We start from the raw sequence: 26,134 nt of genomic DNA on the forward strand, positions 1-26,134 counted from the left end.
CCAACAAGATGGTTACATAAAGAGCGGAATTATTGATTATTATTATATTATTATTTGTGCCCTGGTCCTATTAAAGCTCTTTGTCACTTCCTACGAGCCGGGTTGTGACAAAAACTCACACTCATTCTTATGTTAAATAAATGTATCGTATAGTGTGTATGTGGCAGGGTTACAATGATGGCAAAAAACAACATTTGAGAGTGCGCTGACCCTGGTGCTAGAGGGGGTACGCAGCTGGAGGTTGAATGTTTGAAGTGGTACGGGACTATAAAAAGTTTGGGAACCACTGGGTTAGGGCTAGCTAAAATGTTCTCCTAACCTGCTACAAAAAGTCGCTTCCATGGAGTCACAACCGCTTTTTTCAACCTACAGGCCTCTTCCTGTGTCTACGCTATTGGGCCTGAGCTGGCCAGAATAGGCATCTATCCCCACGGTAACCACTGTTCAACCGAGATGCATCCAGCTGCTGCACAAAACTAAAAACATGTGTTTAGGGCTAGATTCAACCAGTTCTGACAACTGCAGAGCAGTTCTATTTTTATTTAGGCAATGTCGGAGGTGTAACTGCATTGGAGATGTCAAATCATCAAACAGCTCCTGGCGTTATACCTATTGCGGACATTGCCATTGGATGTCGCATTAATAATAATACCATGCAGCCTTACATTTTCGAACACTGGAATGTGTCATCTCGGCTTACATCTCCATTAGGCTGATATAAATCCATATTATTTTGTTGAATGATTTTCAATTTGAATGTCATTATTTCTGTATAGCCTACACTTTCTCGTTCTGAACTTGTAATGCGAGTAGGACAGCTGTGGCTTCGTGACGATGACCACACAAGTAGCCGCTCACTGATTTGACAGCTCTCTAACTTACCTCTGACACAGCCAAAACACCAGCTCTGTGTCGGCTATCACTGGTTAACGTTTGATCTGATTGAATCTAAGCCTAAGTGTGCTCATAATATGTATAGATATTTTGAAAAAAATAAATGTTATAACATTTTTCTATTTTTAGCACTTTCTGTTTAGCATTTTTCCCCCAATTATTTTTGTTTTATTATTGAAATGCCCATTTAGCTTTGGTTAAAAAAATATATAGATTTCAATGTGCAAAAGGTGATACACCTACATTGAAATAATGTGATGAGGCAGGACAAATAAGCCACAACCATTCTTTACAGTGTGTTTTTTTATTCATTTTTTATTGAAAAACTGCAAAATGTTAATAACACAAACATTACAGGACACACATTTGTTAAAGGATTTCATGCAACAGGGGTTTCAATGGCGACATGCTCATAGCAGACCTACATCAGGGTCCTAGGCGCTGAGCCCACACAAAACTACAGTCCTAATATGTCCTGTTTAGTGTGGCCTCCCAAAATCCCTCACCCAAAGGAAATGCACTGAGCACAGAGACAGAGCAAAGTATGTTACGAGACAGATAACAATTTATTGTAATAATGTTTTAATTTCAAGATCAATTTAAGCACGATTCCCAATGTTATAGGGACTGTGCGTTGCTGTAACTTCCAAATTGATGAGAAGGTTAAAGCGTTGTTTTCTCTGTGCTCTCAGAGAAAAGTAACACAGCCCTAGCTGGGAGAAACCCTGATGGAAAGGGTTTTTTTAAACTTGGTGTCCATTGAACATGCAAACAAATGAAAGCATTTTAATTCATTATATGAAGAATGCCTTGGTCCGACTTTCTTTTTGGAGAGGAGAGGAAGTTGGGTTTAGAAGTTCTCCATTAGGTGCAAACAAAACTAAAGGGATACCAGGAATAGTACAATGAATATATACCAATAATTTGACATGAAGAGTTGCTCAAAGTGACTGTAATGTAATGGCTTGTATAGACAGCCTGTCTTTTTTCCCCCGGGTGGTCGTCTTTTAAGTGCTCTGATGCTGTGAATGGTTTGACTGAGGAATCACACATTGTGGTGAATGTCTGAAATAAATGTCGGAATGTCTGAAATGTGCTTTGAATAATTAAACTCTTAAACTTTCTGAACACACATTTAGCCGATTTATTAACATGGAGGAGGAACATGTTTGGAGGTTGAAATTAGGGTACCTCAGCTTGTCCAAGTCATTCCTCACCAGAAGAAATCGGTTCCTAAACCTAACAAGACTATGCTGGACAACTGGCAAACAAAGATAGCAAAATATGTTTTATATATTTTTTTCAATCCTGGTGAAATTGATTATTTGTAGACAGTTGGCTTGGCCCACAATCTAGTCCATTAGCAGTTGTAAAATATACAAACGTGCAAGTAAATTGTATGTGACATGTGAGGTTAAGTTTGCATTTGTGTGCCTGCTACGTCGTGGTATTGATGTTAAATAAGTGAACCTTGTGATTTCTGTGGAAACAAGCCAGTATCAACCACAAAACTAAGGAGTGATCCAACGTGTCTGTGAAATTATTTACAAACATTGTAATAAAACAATATTTTCACCACCACAAAAAAACTGATGTTCAATCTATCATGAGATATCCATTCCTATTGCAATTCTTATCCAGGAGGGTTTTGGCCCATATAATTGTTATGAAAAAAACTGTACAAGCACTTTCTATGATGTTGCTTGCTGTCTGATGAAAACCAAACTAAATGTTTTGCCCAATTTAGAAATATATATTTTTATTGAAAGCACTAACTCCCCTCAATGTACTCTGAACATTTCATGACTCTAGGACAAATGAATCCTTCTGAAGTTTCATAATTGTATGTTTGTTCATGGGAAAATATGATCATCTTTTCAATTTCCTGAAACGTTTCTGTTTTGGAGAGTGGGTTTTCACCAGACAGCGACAATAAAAAAGAGAACCAAGAGAAAGAGCAGCGATGGAAACATACGCGAAGTCTAAGGCAAAAGAGTTGTAAGGAGAGGAGGTAAAGGGGACTAAGCGGAATGAAACCTGATACTTTAGGACCCATGGAGGGAGTATGAAGACTCCTCCCATTCCAGAAGAATTGTATCAATCCTTCCCCCTCCATACATCATCCCCATGGTAACATCTCGCTTTCATCCAATCTGTAAATCACTTAGATGACCCCATGATCAGGTGAATCTTTGTTCTTTATTTCCCTGTGCCAAGTAATCGTCTCTAAAAAATCTCCACCCACATAGCTGGACAAAAAAGTCCACAACATTTCAATCTTGCCATCGTTACACAGTATAAAAATGTGTTGAGTGCATGCATTTCAAAGAAACGTCCCCCAAATAATCCCTGTCACAGAACATACACATCACACGCTCTCTCTCACACACACACACATCTAGAGACTACGTGATGTGAAATAAATAGTTGTACTATATATACAAGAGCCCAAGAGGGCAGCAACAACAACTCATGTATGTACACAATCACACAATACATAGGGTAAAGATTAATGTTCAACAAAAAGCTTAGCCCTTTATGTTAACTTGAGATAAATAATACAGAAACTGCAAATGTGTGTTTTATTGGATTCCAGCATTTAATAACTAGCCTTAGACATCAGACTGTCCCACTCTGGCCAAATCAAATAAATAACACTACACACTGTCCCTACCAAAACATCATTGTCAATAAGATTAGAAAATTACCTCATTTTATAAGCTTCACGTACAATGACTAACAGTGGTGACATACTGTGTGTGTGATATATATATATATATACAGTTGAAGTCGGAAGTTTACATAGACCTTAGCCAAATACATTTAAACTCAGTTTTTCACAATTCCTGACATTTAATCCAAGTAAAAATTCCCTGTTTAAGGTCAGTTAGGATCACCACTTTATTTTAAGAATGTGAAACGTCATAATAATAGTAGAGAGAATGATTTATTTCAGCTTTAATTTCTTTCATCACATTCCCAGTGGGTCAGAAGTTTACATACACTCAATTAGTATTTGGTAGCATTGCCTTTAAATTGTTTAACTTGGGTCAAACGTTTCGGGTAGCCTTCCACAAGCTTCCCACAATAAGTTGGATGAATTTTGGCACTTTCCTTCTGACAGAGCTGGTGTAACTGAGTCAGGTTTGTTGGCATCCTTGCTGGCACACGCTTTTTCAGTTCTGCCCACAAATCTTCTATGGGATTGAGGTCAGGGCTTTGTGATGGCCACTCCAATACCTTGACTTTGTTGTCCTTAAGCCATTTTGCCACAACTTTGGAAGTATGCTTGGGGTCATTGTCCATTTGGAAGACCCATTTGCGACCAAGCTTTAACTTCCTGACTGATGTTTTGAGATGTTGCTTCAATATATCCACATAATTTTCCTGCCTCATGATGCCATCTATTTTGTGAAGTGCACCAGTCCCTCCTGCAGCAAAGCACCCCCACAACATGTTGCTGCCACCCCCGTGCTTCACGGTTGAGATTGTGTTCTTAGGCTTGCAAGCCTCCTCCTTTTTCCTCCAAACATAACGATGGTCATTATGGCCAAACAGTTCTATTTTTGTTTCATCAGACCAGAGGACATTTCTCCAGAAAGTACAATCTTTGTCCCCATGTGCAGTTGCAAACCGTAATCTGGCTTTTTTATGGAGGTTTTGGAGCAGTGGCTTCTTCCTTGCTGAGCGGCCTTTCAGGTTTTAAGTTGAAAAAGGACTCATTTTACTGTGGATATAGATACTCATGTACCTGTTTCCTCTAGCATCTTCACAAGGTCCTTTACTGTTGTTCTGGGATTGATTTGCACTTTTCACACCAAAGTACATTCATCTCTAGAAGACAGAACACATCTCCTTCCTGAGCGGTATGACGGCTGCGTGGTCCCATGGTGTTTAAACTTGCGTACTATTGTTCGTACAGATGAACGTGGTACCTTCAAGCGTTTGGAAATTGCTCCCAAGGATGAACCAGACTTGTGGAGGTCTACAATTTTTTTTCTGAGGTCTTGGCTGATTTCTTTTGATTTTCCCATGATGTCAAGCAAAGAGGCACTGAGTTTGAAGGTAGGCCTTGAAACACATCCACAGGTACACCTCCAATTGACTCAAATGATGTCAATGAGCCTATCAGAAGCTTCTAAAGCCCTGACATCCTTTTCTGGAATTTTCCAAGCTGATTAAAAGGCACAGTCAACTTAGTGTATGTAAACTTTTGACACACTGGAGTTGTGATACAGTGAATTATAAGTGAAATAATCTGTCTGTAAACCATTGTTGGAAAAATTACTTGTGTCATGCACAAAGTAGATGTCCTAACCGATTTGCCAAAACTATAGTTTGTTAACAAGAAATTTGTGGAGTGGTTGAAAAACGAGTTTTAATGACTCCAACCTAAGTGTATGTAAACTTCCGACTTCAACTGTATATTGTCGGAAGTTTACATACACTTAGGTTGAAGTCATTAAAACTTGTGTGTGTGTATATGTATATACATACAAGTTTTATATATACATACAAGTTTTATATATATATATATATAAATATATATATATAAAATATCTCACTACAGGGTGCATTTGCTGGGTTATATCCAAGTGTCACAAATGAATAAACAGTTGGAAAATCTTCATAGTCAGTCAAATACGCTAATGTTGAGATGGGTTTAAATAATTAGCATTATTAGTTATAAACCCAATCTTATGTAAGAACTCTGTAGAGGGCAGGTTTTATACTGTACTCCCAGCTATAAATACATGTTTTTCTCTCTTTGTGCAACAGTCATCTACTAACTAACCCACCAGCAGTATCTAGTTTACAGCCCTAAAATAAAAGGACTCCATGTGAGGGTCTCTGAGGCAGGTAACTTATGGACCCACCCTAGATCTGTGCTTATCCCTCACATGACCCAAATTAAGAGCAACGGCTCCTGATTTATCAAAACACATTTAAAAATAAGAAAAAAATAATCTTCAAGTGCAAACATGTCAAGAGCCATTTTGGTCAGGCGGTAACCCACCCCACACACCAGAAAGTCTGTGAAACTAAAAACACGGGCCATTAATAATGATTATCACAACTTCACTAGTTCATTATACTCTTGTTCCTGACAGGAAACTCAACTATGACACAGTCCGTGGTGTCTCCCTCAGACCAAGGACCTCCACAATAATGATGAGGTTTGAGGGAGTGGCTACATCTTTGTGACATTTACATTTTTAAATCTAGTTTATTATTTACCATGTCTAAATTCTCTCTTAACATTGGTTTTAAAGTGGCCATATGTCAGTAACTGTGTATTCCATTCATGCAATACACACACAGAGGACTGGGTTCCACTACCATTATGAACAGCCTTGGATGTCTTCACAACCCAATGGCAGGAAACCAAGAGAAAACAACAAACGAATCTCTCTCACCCTCTCTCTCTCTCTCTCTTTCTTTCTCTCATATCACCGCCTCTCTCTATCCTCCCAGAAAAATCTATGTCTATTTTCTTTATCAGACAGAACAGAATACAAGGCAAAGTCAGGTTGTTATGTCTGCTACAAGTAAAGAAAGAAAAAAAAAGAAAGATGAAAGACAAGTGGCCCATTGTTTATCTGTGGCATTAGACCAGGTGTTTGGTTGGATGATAGTCCAGGGACAGTCTTTCTTCCACCCACACACACACACACACACACACACACAGACTTGGAAGCCAAGGCCAGTTCTTGGGAGGAAACTGTTGTCTTACATACGTGTCTGTCAGATTGAGGTTATGGGTTGGAGCAAGCGCCACAATCATTATCATGCTGGAGCTGGATGGTAGGAAGGGGTCCTTCTGTTCTGACCCCAATAAGAGCTATATGGGGAACGTCCTGAGCCCGTAACATTGAACTTTGCTAAGAGCTGGCATGAGGTACAAGTAGAGGTCTTTCGCGAAGGGGGTTGAGATGAATCCCGTCAGAAAAAAAAATAAACACGATTTCACAGGGGTTAGAAGAGAGGACACCCACTAAATCACATCCTTACAGCTCACACCCCTCCTCCTCCTGTTCCTCCTCCATGCCCACAGCAGGGCAGAGAGAGATGCACCATGCCACAATGTGAGCTCACTAAGAGGCAACAAGCCACTGCCGGCTCACACAATGCACTTTGCCCCCACAGTGAGGGATTCCGGGGGTTGAAGTTCCTTCAGGTAACCTTTGAAGAGAAGACCAGAGGCGCTGTCACATCCTGCTTCACAGAGCTACCAGCTTTAGGGGAGGTCCTATGACCCCACCCCAACCTGATTGGCTGGAGTGTAGATGAGGGGGCGTGGAGTTGAGGTGAGCACTGCAGAGAAAGGAGAATGGGAGGAGTGTTCGGGTACAGAGTAGGGGTGTGGTGGAGGAGGCTAAGGGTCTGCAATGCACCCCTGGGATCACTGACTGGGGTAGGTGGGGTAGCGGACGGGGGAGTGTTGGCTGTGTGCCAGGGGCATGGTAGCGTGGCGTGGCTCTGAGGGCAGCCGGGTGGAGAGCAGGTCTGCATCAGCGCCAGTCTGAGAACCACCAAACATGTCACCTACAGGACAGGACACAAGAGACAGACGAGAAAAAGTCATGTCTACAGGTGCAGCCTACTCCATAAGCTTCTGCATGACTCGTTAAACTCCAGACCCCATGTTCAAATGTTTACACTTTCCATATTCAGACCAATGTTCCCACTCTAGCCCCAGTGCTGTGTGGTTGAGATTGTAGTCTAGGCTGTGGTTTACCATGGGCTGGGTCCATGCCCCCCTGAGTGCCAGTGATATGGTGCCAAAAGGCACTGCGGGGCAGGATGGCCGTGGGGGTACAGGGGTAGGAGCCTGTCTCAGAACCTTTAGACAACTGACAGAGAAAAAAAAGAGAGAAAAAACACAGTATTATATAACCACCAGAGAGAATACTGTGTGTGTGTGTGTGTGTGTGTGTGTGTGTGTGTGTGTGTGTGTGTGTGTGTGTGTGTGTGTGTGTGTGTGTGTGAGAGAGAGAGAGAGTTACTATGCCTTACTCTGCTGTTCTTCTCCATCTCCATCAGAACTCTCTTGTGCTGCTCAGCGATGGCCAGGGTGGAGGAGTGGACTCTCTGGTAGATCTGTTCTCCCTCCCGCGTCTGGAATGTGTACAGGCCTTCTCCACTGTCACACATCCTGGAACATACAAACACACACTGCTCAGTACAACATGCATGTGCATACAGGCCATAATATAGGTCATATCGACAATTCACCCTATATAGATATGTTTTTGCAAACAGTCCTTTTGCAGGCACACTGTATTTACCACAAATTGTTCTCAAGCAATTGACAGCCAATAGTACTGCATTCTAACCACCACCAGGGGGCAGTGTGGGACTACGTTCTCCATACTGGCAGTACACTCTTATCTTTGTCCTTTGGGGGGGTACCCTGCAAGTGGACCGAATCCTTTCTTTTCAAGTTTATCAAAGCACAGGAGGAGATAAGAACGCCTCGCTCACCATTGATTTTCCTCTAATCTATTCAATCAATCTCTTTATGAGGCTCTCCTGGGCAGGGCACCTGTCTGTCTGTGTGTGTGCATGCGCATGAGTGTGTGTGGTCTGTATGCGTTTTTCATCAAGCGATCTATGGGCTAGGCACAGACAACTGGTTACACAGTCCTGATTTTCTGCAGCTTTTGCATTCTTCTCCCCATCCCTCACTCTCCAAACCTCTCCCGCCCTCCCTCCCTCCCTCCCCCAATGAGTGACTCCCTCACCGTCCAGCCTCGAAGGTGAAGCGCGTGGCATCTCGTCCGTAGCGGCGCAGGGAGCAGAGCGGCCAGGTGACCAGTTTGGTGCGAGGGTTGTGGATGTCCCACAGGTAGATATTCTCATGGGTGATCTGCATCATACACTCCCCATAGATGTCCAGGTTAGGACAGGGCAGTAGGAACACATTGAAACGCTCTGACAGGGAGACAGGAAGGGATATTACTAGTCTTAGTTCAACATGACATACCACATATTATAAAGTCACTTGTAGAAAGCCATTACCCGTATCCTCAAAGCATCTCAGAGAGTAGGAGAGATGATCAATTTAGCAATAATAATAAGAGACTGGTAGCAGCAGCTGTGATGTGTGTGTAGCATGAGTGTGAGTGTGTGTGTGTGTGTGTGTGTGTGTGTGTGTGCTAAGGTGCGGAAAGTCAGTGCAGGTGGTCAGACTAGTTTAAGTGTTCAGCATTCTGATGGCTTGTAGATAGAAACTGTTGGTATCAGACCCCATGTTCCAACGGTAAAGAAGTGAACAGCTCGTGGGTGGGGTGTGTGTTTGAAAAATATAAACTCAGCAAAAAAAGAAACGTCCTCTCACTGTCAACTGCTTTTATTTTCAGCAAACTTAACGCGTAAATATTTGTATGAACATAACAAGATTCAACAACTGAGACATAAACTGAACAAGATCCACAGACATGTGACTAACAGAAATGGCACAGAGTTGAGGCACAGATCTGGAGAAGGTTACCAAAACAATTCTGCAGCATTGAAGATCCCCAAGAACACAGTGGCCTCCAACATTCTTAAATGAAAGAAGGCTCTTCCTAGAGCTGGCCGCCCGGCCAAACTGAGCAATCGGGGGAGAAGGGCCTTAGTCACGGAGCTGACCAAAAACCCGATGGTCACTCTGACAGAGCTCTAGAGTTCCTCTCTGGAGATGGGAGAACTTTCCAGAAGGACAACCATCTCTGCAGTACTCCACCAATCAGGCCTTTATGGTAGAGTGACTAGACAGAAGCCACTCCTCAGTAAAAGGCACATGACAGCACGCTTGGCATTTGCAAAAAGGCACCTAGACTCTCAGACCATGAGAAACAAGATTCTCTGGTCTGATGAAACTAAGACTAAACTCTTTGGCCTGAATGCCAAGCGTCACGTCTAGAGGAAACCTGGCACCATCTCTACCGTGAAGCATGGTGGTAGCAACATCATATTGTGGGAGTGTTTTTCAGCGGCAGTGACTGGGAGACTAGTCAGGATTGAGGCAAAGATGAATGGAGCAAAGTACAGAGAGATCCTTGATGAAAACCTGTTCCAGAGTGCTCAGCACGTCAGACTGGGGCAAAGGTTTTTACCTTCCAACAAGACAATTGTAGCGTCATACCCAAGAAGACTCGAGGCTATAATTGTTGCCAAAGGTGCTTCCACAAAGTACTGAGTAAAGGGTCTGAATACTTATGTAAATGTGATATGTTTTTTATTTTTAATAAATTAGCAAACATTTCTAGAAATCTGTTTTTGCTTTGTCATTATGGGTTATTGTGTGTAGATTGATGAGGGAAAAAAACGATTTAATGCATTTTAGAATAAGGCTGTAATGTAACAAAATGTGGAAAAGGTCAAGGGGTCTGAATAGTTTCCGAAGGCACTGTATATATATATATATATATATATATATATATATATAGTTTTATTGTGACATACTGTACACCGGATAGGTGCAGTGAAATGTATTGTTTTACAGGGTCAGCCATAGTAGAACGGCACCCCTGGAACAAATTAGGGTTAAGAGACTTTCTCAAGGACACGTCGACAGATTTTTCACCTTGTCGTCTAGGGTCTAACCACTAAGCTACCTGATGATGATGCGGGCCTTCCATTTTTTTTTTTCATGGTTCAAAACCATTTAAATTAATTTCACAACAAACATACAGTTGAAGTCGGAATTTACATACATTTAGGTTGGAGTCATTAAAACTTGTTTTTCAACCACTCCACACATTTCTTGTTAACAAACTATAGTTTTGGCAAGTCGGTTAGGACATCTACTTTGTGCATGACACAAGTAATTTTTCCAATAATTGTTTACAGACAGATTATTTCACTGTATCACAGTTCCTGTGGGTCAGAAGTTTACATACACTAAGTTGACTGTGCCTTTTAAACAGCTTGGAAAATTCCAGAAAATTACTTTATGGCTTTAGAAGCTTCTGATAGGCTAATTGACATCATTTGAGTCAATTGGAGGTGTACCTGTGGATGTATTTCAAGGCCTACCTTCAAACTCAGTGCCTCTTTGCTTGACATCATGGGAAAATCAATCAGCCAAGACCTCAGAAAAAAAATTGTAGACCTCCACAAGTCTGGTTCATCCTTGGGAGCAATTTCCAAATGCCTGAAGGTACCACGTTCATCTGTACAAACAATAGTACGCAAGTATAAACACCATGGGACCACGCAGCTGCCATACCGCTCAGGAAGGAGACGCGTTCTGTCTCCTAGAGATGAACGTACTTTGGTGCGAAAAGTGCAAATCAATCCCAGAACAACAGCAAAGGACCTTGTGAAGATGCTGGAGGAAACAGGTACAAAAGTATCTTTATCCAAAGTAAAACGAGTCCTATATCGACATAACCTGAAAGGCCGCTCAGCAAGGAAGAAGCCACTGCTCCAAAACCGCCATAAAAAAGCCAGACTACAGTTTGCAACTGCACATGGGAACAAAGATGACACTTTTTTGAGAAATTTCCTCTGAACTGATGAAACAAAAATAGAACTGTTTGGCCATAATGACCATCGTTATGTTTGGAGTTAAAAGGGGGAGGCTTGCAAGCCGAAGAACATCCCAACCGTAAAGCATGGGGGTGGCAGCATCATGTTGTGGGGGTGCTTTGCTGCAGGAGGGACTGGTGCACTTCACAAAATAGATGGCATCATGAGATAGGAAAATTATGTGGATATATTGAAGCAACATCTCAAGACATCAAGCAAGTTAAAGCTTGGTCGCAAATGGGTCTTCCAAATGGACAATGACCCCAAGCATACTTTCAAAGTTGTGGCAAAATGGCTTAAGGACAACAAAGTCAAGGTATTGGAGTGACCATCAGAACTGAAAAAGCATGTGCGAGCAAGGAGGCTTACAAACCTGACTCAGTTACACCAGCTCTGTCAGGAGGAATGGGCCAAAATTCAGACAACTTTTGTGGGAAGCTTATGGAAGGCTACCCGAAACATTTTACCCAAGTTAAACAATTTAAAGGCAATGCTACCAAATACTAATTGAGTGTATGTAAACTTCTGACCCAATGGGAATGTGATGAAAGAAATAAAAGCTGAAATAAATCATTCTCTCTATTATTATTCTGACATTTCACATTCTTAAAATAAAGTGGTGATCCTAACGTACCTAAAATGGATTAGGATTAAATGTCAGGAATTGTGAAAAACTGAGTTTAAATGTATTTGGCTAAGGTTTATGTATACTTCCGACTTCAACTGTAATTCCAATGTTGTTGTATTAGCAATATCTTTTTATCCTGCTCTCCTCCTCATTGTTTTCTCCTTACATGTTATCATAGTAACCATAAATATGTGTATTTGTGACAGAAAAGTGAGGTAACAGAAGGAGTTGTTATTTCCTCCATATTTTTAAAGCTTTGCTTCAGATCACAAAACGGCACAAATAGCCTCATTTATGCATGATATATTAGATAACTAAACAGCTAGAGGCAACAAGTCAACAAATGCATCACTGCTCCTATGAAGCAACAGAACTGAAAATGACAGCTCCCTATGAATACATACAGAGTGGTACACCAGTACTTAGAAGTAATCATCTATGAGGATATAGTGGAGAATCCTCTGTTAGTTGCTGAGGCAGTCATGCCATTCTCCTTGGGGCTGTCACCGTCTTCCTTCTTAATTTTGATTCCAAACAAGCTGCAGAGCTTCATCAGCATCAGCTCCACTATCTCTTCCTCCTCTGATGGCTTGTGATGTATTTTCTCTTGAGTAAACACCACCAGGATGACTGAGATGAACAGGTTCAGAACCACAAAGGTCATGAATATAATGAAGGAGCCGATGAGGAACGCACCAAGCACCGGGTTTTAATCAAGAACCTCGTCATAGTTGAAGATGCCCAGTTACAAGCTAACCATGGTCAGAGCGGCATCCAAGAGAGTCCTATAAGAGTACAGCTTCCAGCCATACATCACATAAGAAGTGATAAAATAGGCCAGGAACATAAGGGTGATGACCACGAGGAAGCCTGATATGTCAGTCCAGGCCCGTTGCAGTGTGGCTGTGATCATGTGTAGCTTGGGGTTGAACCTCAGCAGATGCCACAGTTTGACTGTAGCCAGTAGCACCAGGAATGCGATCAGAGACCCCGGCACTACATCTGCTGTGGCTGTCTCATGGAAACTGGCAAACTGGTCTTTATGGTTGTGGTAGTACTCCATGTCCCGGGTTCCCTAACAGGGTCCTCTTAATGAAGACAGACAATGCACTCCAGCTCAGGAGGATGATGGCGAGCTCCAGACGGCTGCACTTTGTCTTGAATTAATCCCACTTCGGCTGCTTCATTAGCTTGCCCTGAACATACATGTAGTAGAGGATAAAGAGGAAATAGATGACCTCAGAGGCCATGACAAAGATGTGGAGTCCACCTAGGCTTGTATGGTCGGACACTCTGCAGCTCACTTAGAAACTGGAATGCTCTACAGCTGTGGTCCCCAGCATGAGTGTGACAATGTGAACTCTACAAAGACTGCCCGGGTGAACATATCAAGCCAGGTGTTGTCAAACAGATACTGAAGGGTACTGCTAGCATTCTGTGACTCACAGAACTCACTCCACCACAAACCCCCCTCCCCTGTAGAGGACCACACGGCCCCAGATGGGTTGTGCTCTGAGTCGGGCCTGGGGTTGGTACTGCCAGGGGCTGCGGATGGTCTTTGAGGCGTTTTCACTCGCAGAGCGGTTCCAGCCTGGCCCATAGGAGCCCGTGTCTTCCACCTCCCATGAGTATGGACCATGACAGTCAGGTACAGCCTGGCGCATGGAGCGAGCGATGCCACAGGAGTTCTTCTGCACCCTCACCTGGCGAAGACGAGGGGTTAGCAACCAGTTTGGAGTTCCCATCTGTGATGAAACCTGGGAACTCTCCAAAGAGGTTGCTGAGCAGAGAGGTATTTGCACAGGTGAACGCATCTCTGTGGCTCATGCTGTCAGAGATCCCTTTGCTGAAGCTGCCAAATGTGCTGAGTCAGAAAGTAAGAGTTAGGGTCCCGCTGACCATACGCCACCAGGAGCAACATCCACATGAACCCCATGTAGGTGAGAATCTCTTTGATGAGGGTAAAGACCTTCTGCTCCTTGATCATGTTGTTCCTCATCCTCTCGATGTCTGTGGGAGGAGGGGGCTGGTAGAAGCTGCATGTGCTATCCCTTCTGACAGCTCACACTACATCAGGGTCATCTGGGTTTAGGAGCTCCGCCTCAAACTTTGGATTCCCATACTCCTCCTGATCAACTTTCTTCAGAACGAGCAGGCCCCGTTTCGAGTAATTGTCCAGGATTGATGGGAGCACGATCCCAGTGATGTTCTGAGCCGTATTCACCACCCGCTAGAGTGCCTAGCAGTCGTGAACAGAGCAATTCATGTACCAAGCCCAGGGATCTGAGTTTGGAGGGAACTACAGTGTTGAATGCTGAACTGTAGTCAATGAACAGAATTATCACGTAGGTTTTCCTCTTGTCCAGATGTGTTACGGCCATGTGAATAGTAATGGAACTGGCACCTTGCATGGATCTGTTGGAGCGGTAGGCAAATTGGAGTGGGTCCAGTGTGTATTTACACTGGAGTGGGTCCAGTGTGTACCCAATCTACAGTGGGGGGAAAAAGTATTTGATCCCCTGCTGATTTTGTACTGACAAAGAAAGGATCAGTCTATCATTTTAATGGTAGGTTTATTTAAACAGTGAGAGACAGAATAACAACAAAAATATCCAGAAAAACGCATGTCAAAAAAATTTATAAATTGATTTGCATTTTAATGAGGGAAATAAGTATTTGACCCCCTCTAAATCAGAAAGATTTCTGGCTCCCGGGTGTCTTTTATACAGGTAACGAGCTGAGATTAGGAGCACACTCTTAAAGGGAGTGCTCCTAGCTGCAGCTTGTTACCTGTAAAAAAAGACACCTGTCCACAGAAGCAATCAATCAATCAGATTCCAAACTCTCCACCATGGCCAAGACCAAAGACCTCTCCAAGGATGTCAGGGACAAGATTGTAGACCTACACAAGGCTGGAATGGGCTACAAGACCATCGCCAAGCAGCTTGGTGAGAAGGTGACAACATTTGGTGTGATTATTCGCAAATGGAAAAAACACAAAAGAACTGTCAATATCCCTCGGCCTGGGGCGCCATGCAAGATCTCACCTCGTGGAGTTGCAATGATCATGAGAACGGTGAGGAATCAGCCCAGAACTACACGGGAGGATCTTGTCAATGATCTCAAGGCAGCTGGGACCATAGTCACCAAGAAAACAATTGGTAACACACTACGCCGTGAAGGACTGAAATCCTGCAGCGCCCGCGCAAGGTCCCCCTGCTCAAGAATACATATACAGGCCTGTCTGAAGTCTGCCAATGAACATCTGAATGACTCAGAGGACAACTGGTGAAAGAGTTGTGGTCAGATGAGACCAAAATGGACCTCTTTGACATCAACTCAACTCGCCGTGTTTGGAGAAGGAGGAATGCTGCCTATGACCCCAAGAACACCATCTCCACCGTCAAACATGGAGGTAGAAACATTAAGCTTTGGGGGTGTTTTTCTGCTAAGGGGACAGGACAACTTCACCGCATCAAAGGGACAATGGACGGGGGCATGTACCGTCAAATCTTGGGTGAGAATATCCTTCCCTCAGCCAGGGCATTGAAAATGGGTCGTGGATGGGTATTCCAGCATGACAATGACCCAAAACACACGGCCAAGGCAACAAAGGAGTGGCTCAAGAAGAAGCACATTAAGGTCCTGGAGTGGCCTAGCCAGTCTCCAGACCTTAATCCCATAGAAAATCTGTGGAGGGAGCTGAAGGTTCGAGTTGCCAAACGTCAGACTCGAAACCTTAATGACTTGGAGAAGATCTACAAAGAGGAGTGGGACAAAATCCCTCCTGAGATGTGTGCAAACCTGGTGGCCAACTACAAGAAACATCTGACCTCTGTGATTGCCAACAAGGGTTTTGCCACCACGTACTAAGTCATGTTTTGCAGAGGGGTCAAATACTTATTTCCCTCATTAAAATGCAAATCATTTTATAACATTTCAGTCTCACTGTTCAAATAAACCTACTTTTAAAATTATAGACTGATCATTTCTTTGTAAGTGGGTAAACGTACAAAATCAGCAGGGGATCAAATACTTTTCTCCCCCCACTGTACCTACCTCATCCCCATATTCTTTTTATTTACTTTGCTGCTCTTTTGCACACCAGTATCACTACTTACACACCATCATGTGCTCATCATCATCTGCTCATCTATCACTCCAGTGTTAATCTGCTAAATTGTAATTACTTTGCTACTATGGCCTATTTATTGCCTTACCTCCTCATGCCATTTGCACACACTGTATATAGACTTATTTTTGTTCTATTGTGTTATTGACTGTACGCTTGTTTATTCCATGTGTAACTCTGTGTTGTTGTTTCTGTCGCACTGCTTTGCTTTATCTTGGCCAGGTCGCAGTTGTAAATGAGAACTTGTTCTCAACTAGCTTACCTGGTTAAATAAAGGTGAAAAAACAACAAAAAAAAACATTCATGATGACCGGGGTAAGTGCTACGGGCTGATAGTCATTAGGCATGTCACCTTGTTTTTCTTTGGCACTGGTATGATTATGGTTTCCTTGAAGCAGGTGGGGAATACAGGTTGAATACGTCAGAGAAGAAGCCCACCAGCTGGTCAGCACACACTCTGAGGATGCCGTTTTGTAAGTATTCACTCTTTTGACAGTTCTCACTCTCAAGTCAGCCTCGGAGAGCAAAATCACCTTGCCGTCTGGAACAGCGAGAGTCTTCCTGGATGGCTCGGTATTGTCTGCTTCAAAGCGTGCATAGAATGTGTTAAGCGTGTCGGGAGGGAGGCTTCGGTGGGCACCACACAGCTGGATTTGCCTTTGTAGTATTTGATAGTCGGTAGTCCTTGCCACATGAGTCGTGAGCCTGAGTTGTTGAACATCAATTCAAGGTTGAGTCTGTATTGTCATTTTGGGTCCCTAATGGATATGTTGAGCTCGTACGTGTTTCCCTTGTACACATCGCGCGCCACCAGGTCATCTGGGTTTGTTCTTCTGACATTGAATGCTGCAGAACTTGACTGGCCTGCACAGAGCGCTGACCTCAACCCCACCGAACACCTTTGGGATGAAATGTATAGCCGACTGCAAGCCAGGCCTAATCGCCCAACATCAGTGCCCGATCTCACTAATGCCCTTGAGGCTGAATGGAAGCAAGTCCTCGCAGCAATGTTCCAACATCTAGTGGAAAGCCTTCCCAGAAGAGTGAAGGAATTAGTTTCACACATGCTTGGTTAAAATTCCCCATGACAATAAAGACTGCTTTCGGGTGTGAGGATTCTTTCTGGCTAATGTAGTTTGCTGAGTGCCGCCTTGGTGTTTGCTTGTGGCGGTATGTACACAGCTGTGATAATAACATGCGTGAATTCCCTGAGCATATAGTGGGGTTGGCATTTTAGCATCATAAACTCCAGGTCAGATGAACAGCAGCTTAAGATGTTTTCAACTTCAGTACAGCAGGAATTGTTGATGAGGAAGAGTACACCTCTCCCTACTCTTACCAGAAGCCGCCGTTCGATCCATACGGAAAATGGAAAAGCTGTCTGGTTAAATAGCCGAGTGTCCATAAACCATCCCACTGGGAACAAACTGGTTGAATCAATGTTGTTTCAACGTAATTTGTCAATGTATTGTGATGTGTATTGTGACATGGAATCTTTTTCAATAACCAGGTTTTCCATCCAGTCTTTTAATGTGAGTAAAGTACACGTCGGGTAAAACATTTAATGACAGGCCTGATGGAAACAGCACATTTTTCTGTATACTTTCCAAATGTCGACAAAAGAAAATGCGCTAGACAAGGTGGAATCTTATTGTGTCTGTAAAATTAATTATGCGACAGATGGCAGTGGAAACGCCTTCATGAGCAACTGGTGAGCAAGTACCAAGACCAGAGTGGGCACATTTGTTATAGCCTATAACGAAAATTGAAATTGAAAATGTGATGGATGGGGGGGGGGTACATGGGAAAATCATTTTTATGTGCACTATGTCATCACACACAGCCTGATTTGATTTAGTCCTCTTCTTTAACTTTGATTCCTGGTTGAGATGGAGATGTGAATCCAACATATGAATTATTCATTTGTAGACAAACTGGAATTTGTTGACAACCAAATACAATACAAAATCTCTTTTGCAATACAGTATCTTAACAAATGATATGTTGGATTCACCTCTAACTAAAGCAAAAATAAAAGTTAAAGAATAGGATTAAGCCAGTGGCTCAGATGAAACTATCCCAAGCATTAGATATCCTTTAAATGTTGATATTTGGTTGCGTTGTCAACCAAACACAATTCAATATTACTTTTGTAATATAGTAAATAGCCTAAAGTAAAGGCTATTTTACAAACTTATGTAAAAGTAGTAAATTCAACATTAAAATGAGTAACACATCCACATGTTGAGGTTAGCCTTCTGTAACTAGAAATGTCTTCTTATGTCATCATAGAAAGTGGGCATGTTCAAGACAGCGAGCAAAGGCTGCAGATCTGTCGAAATCGTCACCATTGCTGTAATAATCTGCGCAGAATACTGAACAGCGTTGATCACTTCCACCATGTACTTTTAATGTCATCTCAACTGCAATCCAGGTCATTTGGTCGTGCTGTCAGATGAAGCACAGTGATAACACATATAGATGTAGAAATACTAAATATCTGCCATTGTATTCCTATTTGAACTTTGTTGTGCTTTTTAAACGGTTGAAAGCGCAGTGATTACACATTTAGATGACAACTGAACCAACAATCAGACATCGTTTATTTCCATTAGAATTTGGTTGTGCTTTTAAATGGTTGAAAACATAGTGATAACTTCCTCTTCTTCGTTGCCTTCGGTCATCTTGGTCAGCAGGAACAGGTAAGCCCGTGCGGGGAACAAAGGAGTGTAGTGTCCCAGATCTGGGAGGCTGAGAGATAAGTGTGTAGCCTACGATTCATGATCCAGAAGTGTTTGTCATCGTAGGAAATTGCAAACATTCTGAGCAAACAAAGAAATAATGAATGCAAAAATAGCCATAAAGCAAAGTCGAGCAGGACTGTGCCATGGTGCTAGTCACACACTCACCTGTATGTTCACACTGAACACCTGCTGCTAGCAAGTCTGGCTCTCCTAGACTGATGTCATTGAGGCGGGTCCCCAGGCATTCGATTGACAGGGTTTTGAACCACTCCTCTGCTTCTAGCTCTGAGTTTAGACCAATGGGATGCAAAGAGAGACGTCATAAAACAGGAAACTTCAGAGATGATTGTACACTGTGAGAAAACATCTATTGCAATAAGGTAGGTGTGGAGCACCTGATTCACAGGTGAACATGCGCGAGGTGTCATCGGTAAAGACGATGGCTACCGCCTGGCGCTTGGTGTCCCTTGGGAGCCTTGTGACATTCTTCACATTGCTGATCTCGGTCACCTGGGCAACGGGAGAGTTCAAGAGGTCATACAAACACGGAGAGAGGTTGAAAGGGTCAGACAAGCTGTCTAAATACTGTATGATGTGCTGCCGGTTGACAGGATTCAGTTTCCGAGAGAAAGGAGAGGAGAGAAAGAGGGACTGCTGTAGCCAGGTGTAGTGGTCACCCTATGCTCAGACACTTCAGAGAGACCTGGAGTCTGGCTGGGAGTGGGAGGCTGGCTTTGATCTGTGTTACTCATCTCCTTCAGCCTCGTGTGTGTGTGTGTGTGTGTGTGTGTGTGTTGATCCTTCAGACACACACGTTTGCTCCCTGCAGCTAAACAGGGAACTCAGAGAACAGACTGACTTTCTAATGACACACACATATATCACCCACTCACAGTAATACCATACACGCCAAACACAGACATCATCCTTCAAACTGACATTTGCCAAATGAAACGTGACTTATCATGCAGCACTCTTGGGGGGGGTACCTTAGGACAGACTCTGATGTAAGCGGACTTCTCATCAGTGTACTTCTCCAGTCTGCGTGGTCCTTTACTGGACGACTTCTTAAACACCAGCCAGCAGCGACGATAAATCTCAACACAAAAACAACAGTCAGTTAACATACTGCAACCAGCCACCCAACAGCAAGTCAATGTCAACATATACACCCCATTCAAGCATAACGATTTAGAATCTTTTGCTATCAAGAGCAGACACACAATGGTTGCCTCTGGCTTACCTGATCAATTAACCAGGAAGCGTTATAAGAAAATCAAGATAGCATTTAGTGATTAGCAATGAGTGAAAGAGACACAGAGAGAATAAGAGAGAAAGATACAAGTAGAAAATGAGAAGGAGTGTGAAGGTCCATGTCATCAGTCAAACATTGTTTATGCAAGACAATTCTATTATACATATGATATTGAGTTAAGAGGCAGACAAAGACACAAACTGTCCTGACGGAATAATGAGAAATCCATCGCAGTAATGGGAACAGGCACGCACACACACACACACACACAACTCAATAAGATAGCTATTGCTTTAGCGGGCATTTATCCCCCTTATCTCTGTTATAAAAGGCAGGGCCTTTATTTGATTGATGTTCCACTGTCCTTCTAAAGCAAACCTCCTGTTGCCAGGGCAACCTCAGGACCTGCACGGTACAGTACGGAACGGCCAGGGCCAGCCATCCCTAAGCCAATCCCCCCATTCCGCTTTCCCTTACCCATTATCACATCCCTGTTTATTAGCTAGGGGCCACAGAGCCAGTGAAATCCCTTAGTGCACCGACTCAGTATAATGAATACAAAGACCCCAAACTGAGTGACAATGTCTCACCGCTGTAGACAGACACACACCGGTGTCACTGTGACAGAGATAACAAGACCAATTAAATATGCAATTGTATTTATCGAGAGATTAAACAAGAGCGCCATCAACAAAGGCACGCCGTAATGTGAGCGTGCTCAAACGGAGACATGGTGAAAGGAAAAAGCGTTGCTCTGATGTGCCGTTTTTAATTGGTGAAAATGAGTTTGAACCTTGAGGAGAGAGGGAGGCTTCAAAAAGACGGCCTCGGCTCCTCGATCACTGTCTGCCTGTCTGATCCTGGCGTCAGCGGGATGAAAACGCCACCTTCAGTGGGACAGCTGACGGCGCGTTGAGGGCAGGTGCTCACCAGTCCATTAAGTCTCAACGATATTAAGCTGTTCGATGAAGAGTTACCTCTGTGTATCTGCCATCTAGCTCCTGATTCTCCCCAATGTTATCCCAAACCAATTGGCTCAGTGCTTCATTGGAGCTGTGTGCGTGTGTGTGTTGGCAAGCTTGCCGTCTACTATCGTGCCCCCCTCCCCCTCCTCCCTCAGCTCCAGCGTTCAGAGCAATCAGGCCTTGCCAGGCAAGCTGACTATGAAGCCTGGTAATTAAGCTAGTGGGTGGAGGAGCAGCGACAGAGATGAAAAAAGAAAGGGAGAGAGAGAAACAGAGGATATGGTAGACAGGGAGAGGGAGAGAGGGAGAGGAGTGGGAGCTGGAAATTCTGCTCCGATACCTTGGTTCATTAAATATGAGGAAGTGACGGACGTCACATCGTTCAGAACTGAACTGAATAGTCTTGTATTAGCCTACCTTTCCTCCAAAAATATAATTTGAAGCAAAATCCAAAATCTATTTCAGTGTCTCTCTGATCATACTATGTGTTCAGCGGCAGGAACAGCCCATCTAGACACACACACACACACACACACACACACACACACACACACACACACACACACACCCTCCTCCTCTGACTGAACACAGCAAACCTAAGGTCACAGGTCAGCCACCTTATCCACCTCTGCTGTCACCAATTTCAAGGGGTTTTTGTCCCCCAGAAGTGAGGGGCCATGCTCCCTGCCCTGTCAACCCAGGCCTAATTCATTTTAAACAGACTGACCCAGCCACGTCAAAAGGCACAGGTCCTGACAGCACGTCTACAGGGAGAATTACTCTGGCCACCACGGACAGAAAGACAGACAAAGAGAGAGCGAGAGAAAGACCTTTTGTCCCCCCCTTTATTTGTTGAAAGCAAAGGTGCCTGTAACAATGAGATTTGTGGAGATGGTCTCCCATTGTATTCCAAATGTACCTGCTCCCATGCCATTTCTTAACAGTGAAAAGGAAGTATTTTATAGGTTGCCATTGATATTCCGGGCAGGTAGACATGCTTGCATGGCTCTCTCCCCTGAGGTCGAGCTAATCCCCTGTAAACAGGCCGGGAGGCGTGAGTGAGTGAGTGAGTGAGTGAGTGAGTGAGTGAGTGAGTGAGTGAGTGAGTGAGTGAGTGAGTGAGTGAGTGAGTGAGTGAGTGAGTGAGTGAGTGAGTGAGTGAGTGAGTGAGTGAGTGAGAGCGAGAGAATCTTGCATTAGTAGGGCATGAGTAAGGAACTATCGATCTCCCCAGTGGGACCGATAAGAGAATGTGAATAGTCAAGTCCCACACTTACCGAGAGTGGGCTCAGCATTCATAAGGGTTATCAATGATCTATATCGTAGCCATTACACCCCTTTAAGAACCCTTTCAGAGAGTGATACCGGAGCCCTTCTTTAGACACACTGACGGGAACACAACAATCCACATACAGCGTAGTGTGTAAACACATTATCCACATACCCACACGCATGTACTACATCCTGCACCACTAATGTATCTTCCCTGTACAGTCGTTCTGCTACTCCACTCAGATTGCCCTCCTCAGTCTAATTGGCTCCACCCTGGTTCTCCTCCTCATCCCTGGCTCCCGACTGCCCCAGAAGGGGCCAGAGGCAGTTAGCCTACATTAATCCCCCTAGCTCCCGGGAGATCCTGCCTGTCACAGCAGCCCAATTGGGACGAGCCCCACCCCGGCCTGATCCCAGGATTAACCGGCTAATTACGGTAACAGGTTGACACCAGGCTGATGTCCAGCTTATTGTACAACACACACACACAGGACAACACAATCACACATAGGACTCACAAACAGAGACAACACACAAAATCAGGACAACACACACAGGCACCAAAATACACACACACACACACACACACACACACACACACACACACAGTGTGGTTCAGAATATGAGAAATGTGCAGGGCTGAATAGAAAATGAATGGGAATGATTGGCACCATCTTACTCAAAACCAATTCACCTAAATCCACCTAGAAATCTGAAGGGGAAACATAAATCAGCATGCAATCGTTCTAAGCTGATCCCATTGGAAGCTCACAATGACTGGCTCCTCAGGGGGGCTGGCTCAGGTAGAGAAATAAGAACGGGGGATGAAAAAGGAGAGAGACGGGAATAGAGGAGAGAGATAGAAGAGAGAGATAGATCTGTCACTGTAGCTGAGGGAACGGGCTCAGAGAGGCAGGGGGATTGTGAGGTGAAGGGAGTCTGCTTGATTCTCAAAGTGAGCCATTTGATTTCTGATGCTTGTTATTTTCAACATCATTCTCCCTCCCATCAAAACAGCAGTTTGACCTAACTCCATTAGGATTGTCTGAACTTGAGAAAACAACGTTCTGAGGTTTCGCTTGCAATTTTCCCCAACCGCTGCCAGTTACAAGTGGTGAGGAAACAAAACCACAAATCTGTCATGTGTCAGTGTAATATCTAGCTGGAGGCAATCTACGCATCATACAGTCGGCTCTGTTTATACAGTGGAAAGTCACATGATCATACTGACATTCCTAGACTAGACACACGGTGGTAGGTCAAAACAAAGAGAGATCAGGACAAAGATACCGAGCTGTTATTCCAGAAGGTTCTGCCCAGTCTGAGTGAGTCGGAGTCAGTCAATCAGTTCAATCAGCCCTCTCTCTCTTCAGGTGGGATTAAACACTTAACACGTCCTCGCTGACATTGTGTTTACCGAAACCACATCTCCTCAGACCTTCTCCATCCTCCCTGATCAACCTTGGCTCGTCTGTTGATTCCCCAGTAAAGTGTCTTATGATGTTCCTCCCGGCCTGCTTATAAAACAGGACACAGTCAAGTGGGATGGCTGCGAAGCAATTAGGGCCGTTCCTCCACTGAGCCTAGAAGAGGCGAGGAGAGGCCAGCTAGTACAGCGCTACAGACGCGGACTGAGCGCTAACGGAAGCAGAATGCTAAACAGCCTGTTATTAGTCTGATTGGACTGCTGCAATTTAACTGAAACGCAGCAGGAGGGAGAGGCTGAAAGGGAAAGGCAGAGTGAGGAGATGAGGGAGAAAGAGAGAGAGTTAATTAGCCTGCCCAGATGACTGGGGAAGTCAAGGGTCTTCTGGGGAGAGTGAAAGTGAGAGCTGGAGGGGAGGAGGAAGAGGGGATAGGGGGGAAGGAGAGAGGAGGGGGAGGACAGAGCAAAGAAGAGCAGTGGTCTGGAACAGCTCTTATAGGCTACGGAGGAGAGACCGAGATGGCGCGGCCAGCTGTCCAGCCTTACAAGGCCAGAGTGGCAGTAGACTGGCAGGGTTTTGGCAGGAGAGGAAGTTGACTGTCTGGGTACACATTTGACAGGGAAAAAAAGATGGTGTGTTTGAGTGCTTGTTCTGGTCTGTGCAGACAGAGTGTGCTCGTATGTGATAAGAGAAGTGGACAGGGGAACTATTATACATGTTGTGTTTATACACAGTGTCTACAGTATGTGTGAATTCGTGCACATGGTTGCTTTTTTAGGGTGTGTGTATATATTTGCATAGCTTGAATCTGTGTAGGCATGTGGTATGCTTACATGCGTTTTGGTATGCACATACACTACCGTTCACAAGTTGGAAAATGTCCTTAGAAATGTCCTTGTTTTTGAAAGAATCCTCATTTTTTAATAACATCAAATTGATCAGAAATGCAGTGTAGACATTGTTAATGACTATTGTAGCTGGAAACGGCAGATTTTTTTTAAAGGAATACCTACATAGGCGTACAGAGGCCCATTATCAGCAACCATCACTCCTGTGTTCCAATGGCACGTTGTGTTAGCTAATCCAAGTTTATCATTTTAAAAGGCTAATTGATCATTAGAATACCCTTTTGCAATTATGTTAGCACAGCTAAAAACTATTGTTTGTTGGTTCGATTACAGGCTCAATATGGCCAGAAACAAAGACTTTCTTCTGAAATTCGTTAGTCTATTCTTGTTCTGAGAAATGAAGGCTATTCCATGTGAGAAATTGCCAAGAAACTGAAGATCTGGTACAACACTGTGTACTACTCCCTTCACAGAACAGTGCAAACTGGCTCTAACCAGAAAAGAAAGAGGAGTGGGAGGCCCCGGTGCACAATTGAGCAAGAGGACAATTAACATTAGAGTAGTTTGAGAAACAGACGCCTCACAAGTCCTCAACTGGCAGCTTCATTAAATAGTACCCGCAAAACACCCGTCTCAACGTCAACAGTGAAGAGGCGACTCCGGGATGCTGGCCTAGGCTGCAGCAGACAGCTATCAGACAGCTTCTGGGTGCTAGACTATCACACCCAGGTCCAGCGCTACCTCCTATTGGACCATCAGCTGTCAATCACAGCCCTTTACCATGCCCTCCTCTCAATGACACACAGAAGAACATTCAGCAAACATAGAGGAATGTTACCGCAAAAACCACAGGGCTTTATAAAATTTAAACTACAACTACAATATCAGGGAATTGTTTCAGAGATGAAAGCCAGACCACCAACTGGACCATAGTCTTTAAATCAGGCTAGCTGTGGTGTCAGAGAGACATGGCCAGTAAAACTTCTAACAGAACACAGGCTTTGTTTCAACTGCTAATGCAGACTCACACATTACATAGTAGAACTGGAGGATAAGCAGGAACACGGCTGTAAATAGCATTTACGCCACATAAGCGGGGGTTTATGGGATTGTGTTGTTATTCCGCGCAAATTCATAATACAGAACAGCTGGGGGGGGGGGGGGATCGACTTAAACAATGACAGAGTGAAGGCATCTGATTTCACTGTGTGTGCCCACTGCAAGGGGATGCAGCGAGGAGGAGAAGAACACAGAGGGAGATGATGAATGGGAAAAAAGAAAGAAAATAAGACAAATAAGAGGCAGAAATGAAGGAGGAGAAAATAAGGCATGAAAAATCATGCCATGACAAGATTACAGACAGACAGACAGACAGACAGACAGACAGACAGACAGACAGACAGACAGACAGACAGACAGACAGACAGACAGACAGACAGACAGACAGAACT

General features: G+C 43.8%; 1 protein-coding gene across 1 annotated transcript in view; it reads right to left on the reverse strand.

Moving 5' to 3' along the window:
• Positions 1-5,378: 5,378 nt before the first annotated feature.
• Positions 5,379-26,134, reverse strand: part of LOC106562068 (docking protein 4) — a 69,568-nt gene continuing 48,812 nt past the window's right edge. The window contains exons 3-9 of the mRNA XM_045689058.1: positions 19,906-20,013; positions 19,312-19,426; positions 19,082-19,201; positions 8,640-8,829; positions 7,912-8,050; positions 7,634-7,748; positions 5,379-7,440 (exon numbers count right to left, since the gene is read on the reverse strand). Of these exons, the coding sequence (XP_045545014.1) occupies positions 7,298-7,440; positions 7,634-7,748; positions 7,912-8,050; positions 8,640-8,829; positions 19,082-19,201; positions 19,312-19,426; positions 19,906-20,013 (930 nt within the window). The 3' untranslated portion in view covers positions 5,379-7,297. The remainder of the gene's footprint in view (positions 7,441-7,633; positions 7,749-7,911; positions 8,051-8,639; positions 8,830-19,081; positions 19,202-19,311; positions 19,427-19,905; positions 20,014-26,134) is intronic.

The sequence above is a fragment of the Salmo salar genome, chromosome ssa11 (assembly GCF_905237065.1).
Source record: "Salmo salar chromosome ssa11, Ssal_v3.1, whole genome shotgun sequence".
In the NCBI taxonomy this organism is placed as follows: Eukaryota; Metazoa; Chordata; class Actinopteri; order Salmoniformes; family Salmonidae; genus Salmo; species Salmo salar.